Raw genomic sequence first — 13,608 nt, forward strand, 5'->3', positions numbered from 1 at the left:
TCCATTCTATCTGTAGCTCCAGTCATATTAACCGAGAAGGGGAGGTGCTCCTACAAAGCAGAAAAATTTCACTCTTACTCTTTGTTTCCTTTTTTGTGGTTAATTTTTTTTGACCTTGTTCTCTTTTCCCTTCCTTTTCCTCTTCCCCTGCTTCCCAGGTGATGCAGTTTGGAAGAATTGATGGCAATGCTTACATTTTGGACTTTCAGTATCCATTTTCTGCAGTGCAAGCCTTTGCTGTTGCTCTGGCTAATGTGACTCAACGCCTCAAATGAAAAAGCAGAGACTGGAGAGAGGAAAATGTTAACCTTCTCATAAAGTCCAAACCGGAAAATGTCAGGGCAGCCTGCTTTAGGTGTGCAGAGATGCCTGGGAGTTAAGAAGGCAGTAAAACTGGAAAAGTCTCTTGGTGCCCACCAGAAGGGCATTAACTCTAATCAGTCACGGGGTGGAGGGTGGGGGGCTGTTTTCTGTTTGTTTGTTTGTTAGCTTGTTTGTTTTCTGGTTTCTTTTTCTTTTCAAGCGTTGTGCTGGGTCTCAGAAAGAGCGAAGGGTTGAGAACCATTCAGTGTCACGTGGAAAAGTGTGGCTTTTGGCTTGTTGTGGTGGTTCTGCTGTGTGTGCTACAGTAGCTGATGTAAGCTCATGGGGGAATTAAAACAGACTGCTCTTTTTGATAGACTGCCTTATCTCATGCTGTTCTTTTTAAAACAGGGAACATTATTTTTTCTAGTCCAATTTGTTCTTCTACTACTAAAACATCAATGATAGCAGCAAAAAAGTAAAAAAAGAAAAGAAGCTGTAATACTTGAAGACATGTGTTTCTTCTCTGATATCTGCCAGTAACTGAGCACCACAGGTTCCAAGGAGGCTTTTGTAGGTAAACATTTAATTTATAAACAGTGATGTATTACTCAGAAGAGAAAAAACGGTTCCAGCTGGTGTTTGTCATGGTTTAAGAATGGTATTCTCCAATTTAATCTTTCCACCGAAACACTTCAAACCATGCACCACTTGCTCACTGTCCCCTCCCCTTTTCCCTTCCCTGAGGTAGGATGGAGAGGAGAATTGGAGGCACAAAAGGTAAAGATCACAGGTAGAGAGAAGAACAATTTACTGCAAACAGCAGTGAAATAAGAATACAAACAGTAACAGCAGCGATGTTAATAACAGAGTGCATGAGAGGCGAAGGATTCACACGCATGTGCTCACCACAGGGGAGCCTCTGCCAATACCTGACTGTGCTACCACACTATGGGACCCCTTCCCAAGGCCCCAGAAAATAGTGGCAGGTGGTATAGAATAACCTCTGGGTTCTAGCCATGCCCTCTCCTGGCTACTGCAAAAATTAACTCTGTCCTGAGTAGAACCAGGGTTTAAAAACCCACTTTATCAAAGAAGTTGATGTCTGCTTGTTTCGTGTGCTGTTAAGGAGGATAAACATCTTTCAGTAGGTGACAGAAAACTGGAGAGGAAATAATCATGAGCGTTGCTTTTTTGTTCACATTGTTCAGCAGTATTCTACGATTTGGCCTGTGGCTGTGAGAGGTACAGTGTGATCGGATGTACCTCTGAGGCTGTTCCTGTGCTTACTCCTCATTTCAGTGTGTTTACACCATGTAAACAAAGCTTTTCCAGCAAACATAAGACCCAGTGTATTCAGTCTTCTTAGCAATCAGTATCAATCAAGTTCTACAGCAGTGCTTGAATTAGGAGGGAGACAGAAGTGTAGCAAGTCATTACAAGAAGAAATTTCATCAGGGAAGCAAATTCATTGCAGTAAACAGCATGATTGCTGGCTGGAGGACAAATAAGTTGAAAGAGAAGTGAAAAAATTGGTCAGAATCATGTCTTTTGTCACCACCTTGCTACTTGCTCCAGCTAAAAGCAGGAAGCCAGTGTCTACATGGAGTGTGGCAGATGAAATCTTAATACCAGTAGTATGACTGCAGTTCTCTCTGGTGTACATGTGGACATGTTGAGCATTTCAGAAGGTTGCTTGCACAGAAGAGTTTCTTTGTTGTCCATGTGTTGTGCACATGTTTACTTGCTTTTTCTCTTTCCTTCTTGTCAGCAATTTGCTACAGAATATGTTTTGATATGGAAGTAATTTGACTGGTAATATACAAACCCCCAAACTATTAATATAATTATTTGGACATTAGATTACAAAAAATCGTAGCAGATTTTTGTAAAAATTGATCTTTTGAAGTTAAAGGCCCGCTGGGAAAGATTTGCTGGTTGAGATGTCAACAGCTGCTTTGTTCTTTCGTCCATGGTTTGGCTTCTTTACTAGAAAAAGTCTGTATAACTTAAGATGAATATGTGTGATTCTCTGTCTTTGTTTTTCTTGAGTCCTAGTAGTAGGGCTACAAATGCGTGTAGCATTTGATTTATTCTAGAGGAACATTTCACATAAGACCCTGCTGTAGTAGAAATTACCAATATGCAGTGAGCTTTTAACTTGTGCCCTGCTGAGGTTTCCAGAGCTGGACAGCACACAGGAGCAATGCCAGTAGAGAAGTTTCAGAGAATTGCCAAGGGAGGTGATGATTTAGATCGGATAATGCTCCACAGGTTAGGTCCAGGAAAAACTGCCTGTGAGATGGTGTTGTTAGAGGGAGGAAGGTGAAGTAGGAAAGAAGGAGTGGGGCAGTAGATAGTACCATGCCTGTAATATCCCAAAGCTTTGCAGCTTCTGCTTGTGTGTGGGAGTGGTCAGGCTCAACATTACCCTTGGCATCTATCAGATTGTTGTTTTCTTTAATTAATTAGTTTTGTTTCCTTTAATTGTCTGGGCCCACTTGTCTTCTTTTTCATGTGCTTCATTTATTCAGCAGTTAGAGTGCCTGTATGTATAATGTGTGTGGAGCACTGGAACTGAAATAGATTTGGTTCTGGTCCCTTGAAAATCAATGGAAATGTTTCACTTGCTGATTTTTTATTGAGGAAACACTATTAAGTTCTTTGTCTATATTGAGTTACATACTGTAAAAACAGGAGGTTGAATTCTTAGTCCACTGATTCCAGTACACAAGGAGGGAAGTTGGCTGATGAGAAGCCTCACCTACCCTAAGGTCTGTGCTAATCAGCTGTACCCTAATTAGTGTTTGACAGGCACACAGTGAACGCTGTAAGACAAGAAACATACCAGGGCTGGCTAGTTTGCTTGCTGAGGGAAGGGCCACTTAGTCATATGTCAGAAATACTCAGCTGGAAGAACATCACCAGCCAAAATTATTAGGATGTGGAAACAATGTGAATGTTATTCTCTGAAGAAAATCTAATCTAAATGAGGACTTCTGTTTGCAGTTTCTTTAACCTTCCGGGGAAGAGTATTCCAGTTCATTTTGTTCATTGCCAAATTTTGCCCGTTACCAGTAGTTTTATTCTAATGGAGAACCAAGAATTGAAACCAACAAAACAAGTAACATTTAGTTATTTGGTTTCATTGGTCCAGGTCATGACTGCATCCTTCTGATGGCACTCACAAAGAGCCTTGGCATAGAAAGAGGTATGGTTTCTGCCCCAGCAAAGAACAAGGAATAATTACCAAAAAATTGGGAAAATAAATGCTATTTCCAACATCCTTTCCATTTACTTGTCAGAAAATTCTATAAGATAAGATAGTCTTTTATCCTTTTGAAAATAATTTAACCGAGTCTCTTTAATTAAGGATTTTAATATGTAGAGAATCCCCAGTATTAGAGAGAGAAAATACTCTGAAATATATATAATTTTAATGAAAGGAATGGTAAAGACATAGAAATCTGAGTGTGCAACTGGATCCTAAATTACAAAAAGAACAAGTGAAAGTCATTTTATTTTCATTTGCGATACAATATAGGAAACAAATGTAAGAATATCCCCACTTATTCACTTTAATTGTGAAGACTGCTATTGCATTCAGCCAAAAGATTGATGTTATATTTTCTATTTTGTTAGTAAAACCCAGTTTTTCTCTAGGTAACTTAAGTACTTCTAGGAAGAATGTAGGAAGGTGTTCAGAAATATCTAGTTCTTTTATACATGCAGTAATTTCCAGTAAAAAGGATGTTACGGATGTTTTTTCCAAAGCTTTTTTTTTCAGTTGTGCAATAATTTTAACAGTCTAGGGAGTTTGTTTTGTTTCTGTTGGGTTGTTTTTTTGTTTTGTTTTAGTTTGCGTTTGATTTTTCTGTAGGGAGTTTTGAGTGGTTTTTTGAAGGTTATTTAATGCAGATTTCCTGTTAATGTCCAAAAACCAATTTTTTTTTTTTTTTTTTTTTTTTGCATAATGTAATGACTGATTTAGGGATTATTGTTTTACTATGTATCAGTGAGTTATACACACTTGTTTATATTTAAAGACCATCTTTGTAAGCAATTGTTTGCTAGCAGTTATATTTTGCTGCGAGAAGTTAAAAATGCTTATAGGAAGACCTGGTTTTGCTGGATAATATGTAAAAAAATTCATAATGCAGGCAAAAATATTTTTTGGCAGCTAAACACAATGAGTTTGCAATGGAGAACTGTGCGGACTACAAAGAGTCTAGGTGAGTTCTTTGGCACCTGCAGAAATCTGTCCTCTGGTTTCCTCCTCTATTTGTAACTATACTCTGATTGGGAGTGGCTTAAAAAATAGAAGGCATGGTTTGCTTTTTCTTGAGTACAAGATAAGGTGGGTTACATGATAAGAGAGGGTGTAACGACACAGGCTGCTTGTAAAAGAGGTCACTGTAGTTTAGTAGGGTTTGGCAATGGCATCATTTTATGCCAGGTGGAGGTACAGGCAAACTAGCTTGGAGTGAGCTGAGGCACAAGGAAGAGTGTAGCAGTTTCCTCTGAAGTATTTTCCTCTGCTCAGCCTGAAAGTGCTCCTTCTGCAGCTGGGCTCAGCTGGTTCCAGCACTGCCACAGTGCTTCTGGCAGGTGCTGCATGGAGCTCATGGAGCTGTGCCCTGATGTTGCCTGCAGCAGCTTTGCCTCTTCAAGATGCTCCACAGGAGACCTGTTGGAGCAGGTGTTCCTGCAGTCATCCTTCTAGGTCTGCTCCAAGAACAGCATGAAGCTGCCATGGATTTTGGCTGCAGCAGCTTTGAGCAGAGAGAGCCCTGATGCCAGCCAGCAGCCACGGTGTCCATCAGAAGTCAGAATCTGCTAAGCTGGAGTTACAAAGGGATGAAACCAAAAACCTGATAATTTTGAAAAAATAGTGGTGATATCCTCAGAATATTATTATCTCGCACCAAATCTAAAAATTTATACTTAAAGTCTGGCATAAATGGAGTGGCAAATTTTAGCTTTAAACAGTAAGAATACATATTTCTGCAGCACTATGAGAAGGTGGGGGGTAACAAAGGAAAGAAAAAGGAATTATCACATTAGCAATTTTGCACTCAGTTCCAGAGACCGAGGTAGCATGTGCCATGGGCTGCCTGAATATCAGTAAATCTGCACACAGGTTTATCTCAGTTACAAAAGTTTCCTGTGATGCAGCCACAAGTAAAACAGTGTTTTTATGAAGATGCATGAAGGTCTACATGTGTCAGACAAGGATACCTAACTTTGCTGAAGCCTTCAGCCTAAACTTTCCATAGATCCAGGCTTTCCTTGGAGTGTCTTTTTAGTGTCCTCTCAGAAATTACAGATTTTGGAGCTTGCCTGATTGTTGCCTCAGACAATTTCTGTGCATTTGCTTTTTGCAGCCTGATGTGTGTGATCCTATGTTACCTTGGTGCCCTCTTACCTCCCAGAAATTTTTACATCCTCATATAAAAAGAGCAGCAAGTGCAAAAACTGATTTGATTAAATGAAAGGGGAGAGAAGACACAGTACATTTTCATTGACCTTTAAGAATGTGTTTCCCAGAGCAGCAGTTAGGAATTGCATGTGTGCAGGGCTCAAATTACTCCAGACCAGTAAATCAGACTTAGATTGGTAAGAGATGAGACCCTTGTGTGGCATGCTGACAGAGGGCCAACTTCCAGCCTCACTACATGGTTACACCAAGATACATAAGAGACTAGAATGTAATCCAAAAGGTACTTCCCCGTTACTGTGTGATTATGAGGTAAAAATGACTTGTATGACCCATATATATCCACCCAAGGAAATTATAGAGCATTAGCCAATAGCCGTGTTGACAGCTCAGTATAACCCCCACCTTGAAGAATGCTAGAAGTAAAATCCTGGCCACAGAGTAGTCATTCAGATTTTTGACTTTTATTCCCAGACAGGACAGGAGGGCAAGGGCAAGCTAAGGATGTTATTCAGAGATTGGCATAATAGTTTTCCCAGTGTAAGAGACCAAGTCACCTATACTGCTTACAAAAATGGGAAAATTCTAGTAGACAAATTGTTTTTTGTGTTCATGTCTCTTCCCCTTCAAGGCACAAACCTTCATTAGTAAATACCAATTTAGAGTCTCGCTGCCCTTGGGTGTAGTCTGCAGGGAGGCACCACAGGTCCTCTTTACAGGATTGGAATTTACATGCACCATTCTCAAAGGAATAAAATTAATTACTACTTGTGAACAATGGTCTATATGAATTATTTTGTCTTTGTATTTATTTAATTATCTTCTTAAGAAGCCCTACAGAGATGTTTTTAAGATTGAAGGACTGCTTTCCCTATTGCCTGATATTACTGAAGATATATCAGGAGTTTCTTTGGGCAGTTTGATTGTTGCTGCATCTAGAAAATTGTTAAGGCAGAAGCAATTAATGAAACAAAAGAATGAAATAAGATTCAGTGAAGCAATTCTTGCTAAGAAAATGAAAAGCTTTACCCTTTAACTTTAGATTCTTCAAATTAATAGGTAATGAGAAATTTTTGTTTCAAGTCAAGTTGATTGTTTGGGAGCACTATGCAAGTGCACTGGTTTGCTGTCATAAAGCTGACTGCAGGATCAAGAAAACATAATTTTGTGAGAAAAAATTAAATAAATTAAAATACCAAATACTTACCTATCCAGAATGTTCAATGAAAATTTAGATGGTGTGATGTCAAAGCCTGCCAGTCTGTTCTTAATCCTCTGGTTTACAGTTTTAAAATATGGACTCATTCAGCAATTCTAAATCCTGACAAAGGTTGTCTATTTTTTTTTAATTTTATCTGAATGGCCAAGTAGATGGCATAAGATACAGATAAAGATTAAAATAATAATGAAAGAGAAGCATTTTGGAACAGTGTGTAGACACCTGAGTTTCAAGTATTTCACAGGAATAATGCTCGGCCAGTAATTCTTACCTATGTTGTTTGAAGCTATTTGTTCAGAACTTTTCTAACTTGCCCTTTGTTTTTTTTTTTAGTTTGCTAGATAACTTGATTTGCCTTTGGTTGCTTTTCATTTCTGTTTCACTATTTCAGCATTTGATGCTTCTTTTTCTGTTTGTGTGTTGTGTGTTTGGGGAAGGGTCTGTTCAAGATCTCGTTGTTTATTGTAGATAAAATATATGGTGTTGTGGAATAGCATGGGGATGCATTTGACTGAAAAGGCACTGTAGTGTTTCCTGAAAAAGAAGGGGAGTTGCATTTGTTTATAAATGCATTATTTTGGTACTATAACTTTGAAAGTGATTTGGGATTTTTTACTTCTTTTTTTTTTTGTTTAGTTTGTTTTTTTAATTTTTCTTTTAAATTTAATGAGCATAGAGTCATGCAGGTGCATGCATTCTTAAGTGAGCAAGCCCAGCATGTTTTTCTTAAGGCTTTTGAAAATTTGGTACACCATTTGTGAACTTTACCTACCTAGACTATTTTTAATTATATTTTTTTGAATCTCTTTTTTTTTTTCTCCTGAATATACCATGGTATACTTGGTTTCCATTGTACTTAAAAACTACCCTGATTTGCCTCTCCTTTTATGTATCTTGTGGAACAGATTTTGCAGGAGGTGCCTAGAAAGTATTGTTGGCCCTATAAAAGTGTGGTTTGTCCAGATTCTTTACTGTCTACATGATTGAGAGATGGACTGATTGCCCTATTTTCCTTGATGATTTGGAGTTGTAAGAGTTGTCCAGCTGTTGCTTAATAAAATTTTGCGACTAGAAAGTTGCTGATTTGTTTCTGTTGCATTCTGCATCTTGTCAAGCACCGAAATACTTTTAAAGTAGATGATAAATCTGTGCTGGAACAAACTGAATCATTACCAGCCAGATGCCATTACATTTCCTCTTTTCAGGAACCATACCCACAAATTCCACTGAATGTGGTGTGTGTACCAGCCCCATCATACCTTGTGTCGTTTCACATGAGAGGATGGATGGCAAAGATTTTCTGGTGGCTATGTTCCTGTCTGCCTGGATATCAGCTGGTTCTTGCGATATTTCTACCCTGCTTCCTTTCCTTTTTGAAGAAATTACCTTTGGGGTTTGTGGTACTTCCCATCTTGTCATTGATAAACTGAAAACCTTAACGTCACCAGAAGGGATTTTCTCTGTCCTGTCATCTGTAACAACAAATGCTCTGGTGGCCAGTGTTTATTCTCTGGTTTCTTTTAAAAAATCATTTTGGGAACAAAGAAAATGAATAAAAAGGTAGTAAAGTAGCTTATCTTGCCCGGTAAACATCCCAGCTATGGCAATGAGAAATGAGAAAATCCTAGCATGGATCCTCATAATGGACCCAGGTTACCATTGGAGTTTTGCAGGGGTCTGTGCTGGATCCTCACCTCTACACCATATCCATGGGTGGCCAAGAAAAAGTTTGAACATTGAGCTACAAAGTTTATCGATGATGTGAATTACTCAAAATAGTAAAGGCAATGGCCAATTGTCAAGAATCTCAGAAAGTCTTCATGAAACTTAACAATGAGATGGCGGGTGAAACACAGCATAGGTAAATGTGAAGTGATACATGAGGGAAAAAAACAATCCTAACTTCACATTTGCAATAGTGATCTCTGTTACTCAGGGGAAACCTTTTGACAGAATGATAGTGCTCTGAAAACATCAGGTTCGTGCCCAGCAGCAGTCAAAAGAGGAAACTAAAATATTGGTAATGATTGGGAAAAGAGCTGACAGCAAAGCAAAAGATCACTGTATGAAATTGCAGTTCACTGCATGTACTGTGCAGTGCTGGTCCCCTTGTCACAGAAAGGGAGAGATCTAGAGAAGATGAGAAGATTCACAGAAGTGCAGCAGAAGGCACTAATCAACATCTACATGAGGAGTTAGTGTGAAGTCTAGAACCCTTCACCCTGGAGGAGAAACAGCTTAAAGGAATTGCTAGAGAACCACCAGAACAGTGGAGTAGTGTTGAAAGGTGGATAGGGATTTACCTGTTGTCTCTTCCTGCAGAAAAACTAGGAACTATAAAATGAAAATAAAGTGAAATACTAGAGGGGAAGAAAAGCAAACAAAAGGAAGAAGTTCTTCAAGGAGGTGACTAGTCAAAGCCACTTTGCCAAAGGATTCTGTGATATAAGGAGTTCACAAGAATTCAAAGACTGGGAAAGTATATGAATGAGAGATCCATTGGAGCATGAAGCAAACTACCATTGGAGTTAAAAGTTCCCTAAACTAAGAATAGTCAGATATTGGGAGAATATTATGGGAAATACCATGTGAATTTGCTCTGTTGTCATTCTTCCCAAGGACTCTGCAAATGGCAATTGTAGGAGACAAAACACTGGGCTTTACTGGAATTTCAATGGATGAGTGTCGCTGTACATCAGCCTTTCTAAAGCAGGCCTAAACCTGGAGTGTCAAGCTCTGGGGAGAGGAGAAAAGTAAGACTCCCAACCTCATGCCTGAATGCTTTGCACTGCAGCTGTGAAAAGTCCTCTTCTAGCTCAGAGGAGGAGTGCTGGGGCCCTGCCAGTGTTCATTAAATCTTCCTTAGCTCAGCTGGGCATATACTAGGGTTATCTGATGAGTTTTCAGAACAAACTGAACTTGTACTAAAATGCAGAAGTTATGAAATTAATTATTAAGTTTGGAGACAGAGAAATGTAACAGAAATATAGCTTCTGGTCATGGCACTCTGCTTTGGCCTTTTGTTTTTTTGCTTTGGCTATAGTGCCAGTGTTTACCTGAATTAGTATCTGGCCAGGTGAGCTGAGCTAATTATCACAGTTTCCTTATAGATCAAGGTTCCAGAAGTTTTCTGATTTTTCCTTCTTTGTGAAGGATATTGACTTAAAATATAGTCATCTTCTGCTTCCCTGCCCTTTTTGTGTTAATTTGGGGGTATTCTGGCAGCTACAGCACTGGTAAGTGATTCAGTCACGGTAACAATCTCTGTCTGCTTTGCTCAAGGAAACTGAGCAAGTGCAGATTGGTTTGTTGTTCCAGAAGGTCAGTTCTGGAATGCCTCTTTCTGCTGGGTGCAATCAGCTAAATTAACACATGTTGTCACTTGCAGTTTGTAAATAAACGTCAAACTTGTTGCATCACCTTCTCCACTTGTTGGAACAGAAATGTGAATAAAAGAACACGATCTTTAACTGGCTCTGGAGAGAGAAGGAACATGAAAAGAGGCAAACAGATCTGGGGAGGTGGTTGTTGTGAAGAGCTATTGAAACATGCCAGTCTGGAAACAGCAGGTGATGCAAATGCAAAATTTATCAGTAACAGGGGCTGCAGCAAACAAATAAAAATATAGACCTTTAGGAAAATATCCTAAGAAGGTTCATTTGATTGTTTTCTTGCCTTGTAGTGGGACTAATAGCATTTACTTATTTATATATATTATTGTGGTGGTTGTTGATAATAATACAGTATTGTTTTTATGATTTGAGTGAACACAAGGGTGATTTATGCCTACTGCTGCTTGTTGTAGAGATCAGGATGTGCAGGCACTGAGGGAACAATATTTAATCTGGGACTTTTAGAAGACAATCAGGTAATACAGCAACTATACATATAATTAAGTTTGTATATACAATTTAATAATTACTGTCTAGATCATAAACTTTTTCACCAAGACATGTTATTGCTGTTGATGTTCTCTCAGCAGTAACATATTCCATTTTATATTGGCATCCTTACGAAAATAACTATCAATAATAAAATAGCAATCTTTATTTACTGCTAATTTTTTCAAAAGCAGCCCAGCTTTCATTATGCAGTTTTAATGGGATAGGAAGCAAAGTAATTACCTAGCTGTGAGATCAGAAAAAAAAACCAATCTGGAGCACTTCATACCAGTAACAATTCATCTCAGACCTTTCATCTTGCTCCTATCCATTATAGATGTCTATTGCATATCCTAATTTTCTGTTTTGTTTAAAACGGACAAATTTCAAATCTTTGTTAGATCAAAGAGAAATCTGTTCATCTGGGGGAATGTTTTGCTTTGTTGTGTCTCCTGATACTTTTATCCTTTCCAGCTGTTCCACATTTTCTTCCATTTATCACTTCCCCATGGATAAGGAGGAAAGTTAGATTTGAACTCTAGGAAGTAACATTTCTTTGTCCTCCTTTCTTATTGCTCTCTGTGGCAATAGTCCTTGCTCTTAAAACAAGAGTTAGTCGTTCCCTTTGTTGCAGTTTTTGTGAGACTAATTTCTTCCTTTTTCTTTCAAAGCCATTTAGTTATTTTTAACATTTTTGGATTCTGAAAGAATGTTTCTTTTAGAGAAGAGTCTGTATAAGGCAGTTATAGCCTTATAAGATGCTAAAGATGATTTAAATGTCATTGAGTTTTCTAACTGCCTCATGGAGAGGCAGCCAAATGCAGAGTCTCATCTGCAGAAGTCATGTAATTCTGATTTGACTTTTAAGTGACTTCTCTGTCTCATTTATGATTTTTCTAATGAGGGAAGCATCCTTGTTTTCATCAGATCTATGAACATACCTTAGGATTTTTGTCCTTGAGCTGATGTGGCAGCTAGTGTCATCTGATGTGGCAAACAGCATATGTTGTCACTTGTAGTTTGTAAATAAACTTCAAGCTTGTTGTGTAATTTTAACAGGTTTTATTTGTATGGCTTAGAGGGTCTCTAAAGCCAAGATTCCAGTTTTGTTTATAAACCCACTACTAGTATTGTTGTTTATATGATACTAATATTTTTATCTGAAGTTTAAACAATACACAGATAAATTTGTGAATTTTAGTAGACTTGTGTCAAAAGAATACAAGTGTGAAAAGAGAGAAGACATCTTTCTAAAACCCACAGCACATATAAAATTCACATTGGATGTTCTGCGATAAACTTCAGAAGTTCCTGATACTGATAGTGTCCTCTCAGGCCATAAACTGAGAGAGCATCATCTGGAGAACTGCCAGAATCCACAATTAGATTCCACTTCTGGAAATTATGGAAAATTCAAGCAAGAGTAAAAATGTCACAGACTGAGACATTATCATCAAAAGCACTGCAGTTTGTGCATGACAAAAAAGTTCTCCAAAGAGCAGGGCAGTAAATCTTGAGAAGGGAGAGGTTTCTGGGAAGTCAGGGAAGATGTGGGATGGGGGACCAGTAGCATATGAGGCAAATGTCAAGTAAGGACAAAAAAACCTCCTGAGTAGAAGCATGAGCATAAATCACTTGTATTCAGATATATCAATGCAAAATGCACAAAAATGGTCATTCATGACATCATCACTAGAAAGAGATAGTGGCCATTGAAGCTTTTTTCTTGTGGAAATTTTTACTGTGTGAATATTAAATGTGAAAATAATCAAAATACAGTGGTAGATAGTGAGAACGATGGCCTCAAGTCTAAATATTCTGAAATAGAAAATGTTGCATACTAAGAGCAATTCCCATTCCATATGAAAATATCTTTGTTTATTCAAAGATAATAAAAATCAACAACCTCATAGAAAGATTGCTGGCATCTCTGCAATTATAAGCAAGCCAATTAATAAAATATCTTAGATGTGCATCTGGATAGGTCTGGAAGATTAAAACATGGAATTCATGAAGATAAATCAATATTTATGATGTGCCAAAAGCTGTTGCATTAATGTACTATGTGTGGATTCCTGACTGCAAGACACAAAGTTGAAAACAATTTCATCAAAAGAAAAGATGATTAAAATTATTTTGACAACTAATGATGTCAAGTCATCAGTCTTTAAATTGGATCACGACATTCTTTTGGAAGAATCCTAGTGTGGCATGCAACTGAGAAGTAATACGCTGAAGAAATTCAAAGAGCAAGATGTACGATGAAATTTGCTCTTAAGATTTTTATGTTAGGCAATAATTATATAAATGAGTTAGTAATCATACAGTGCAACTGACAACAGTGATTTAACTGATTAAGATAAGTCATGAAGAGTTAGTAAATATGACTTCAAAGTATCAGGTGGTTGTTAAAACCTTGCTAGAAAAGTTTGAGGGCACAGTGCTACGAATGAGACAGATGCTGTTAATCCATTTAGTGCTCAGCCAATTTCCTCTCTGATGTTGTTGGTAAAAAGTCTGTAAAGTTTGGGAAGAAGAATGTAATGATACCAGGAGGAATTGTTTTAGATATGATTCAGCTGCATAGAAACATCATAAGTAGACATCCAAGTAGAAAAATAAGATGTTTTTAAGGACCAACAGAAAGAATGGAGATGGAAAGTACTTGGGAAAGGACACTGGAGGAATTTCCTAGGAAAAATAGGAATTGTATAACACAGAGATTAAGGATTCCCTGTGTATTCCCTAGGCACTGGTAACTCTGGATT

At 38.0% G+C, this 13,608-nt stretch overlaps 1 protein-coding gene across 4 annotated transcripts in view; it reads left to right on the forward strand.

Moving 5' to 3' along the window:
* The window catches only part of TULP4 (TUB like protein 4), a 149,247-nt gene extending 141,222 nt beyond the window's left edge, over positions 1-8,025 (forward strand). For all 4 annotated transcript variants that reach the window (XM_030269537.4, XM_032747558.3, XM_041715194.2 and 1 more), the window contains exon 15: positions 159-8,025. In XM_030269537.4, the coding sequence (XP_030125397.4) occupies positions 159-275 (117 nt within the window). In that variant the 3' untranslated portion in view covers positions 276-8,025. The remainder of the gene's footprint in view (positions 1-158) is intronic.
* Positions 8,026-13,608: the final 5,583 nt, after the last annotated feature.

This window comes from Taeniopygia guttata, chromosome 3, assembly GCF_048771995.1.
Source record: "Taeniopygia guttata chromosome 3, bTaeGut7.mat, whole genome shotgun sequence".
NCBI lineage: Eukaryota > Metazoa > Chordata > Aves > Passeriformes > Estrildidae > Taeniopygia > Taeniopygia guttata.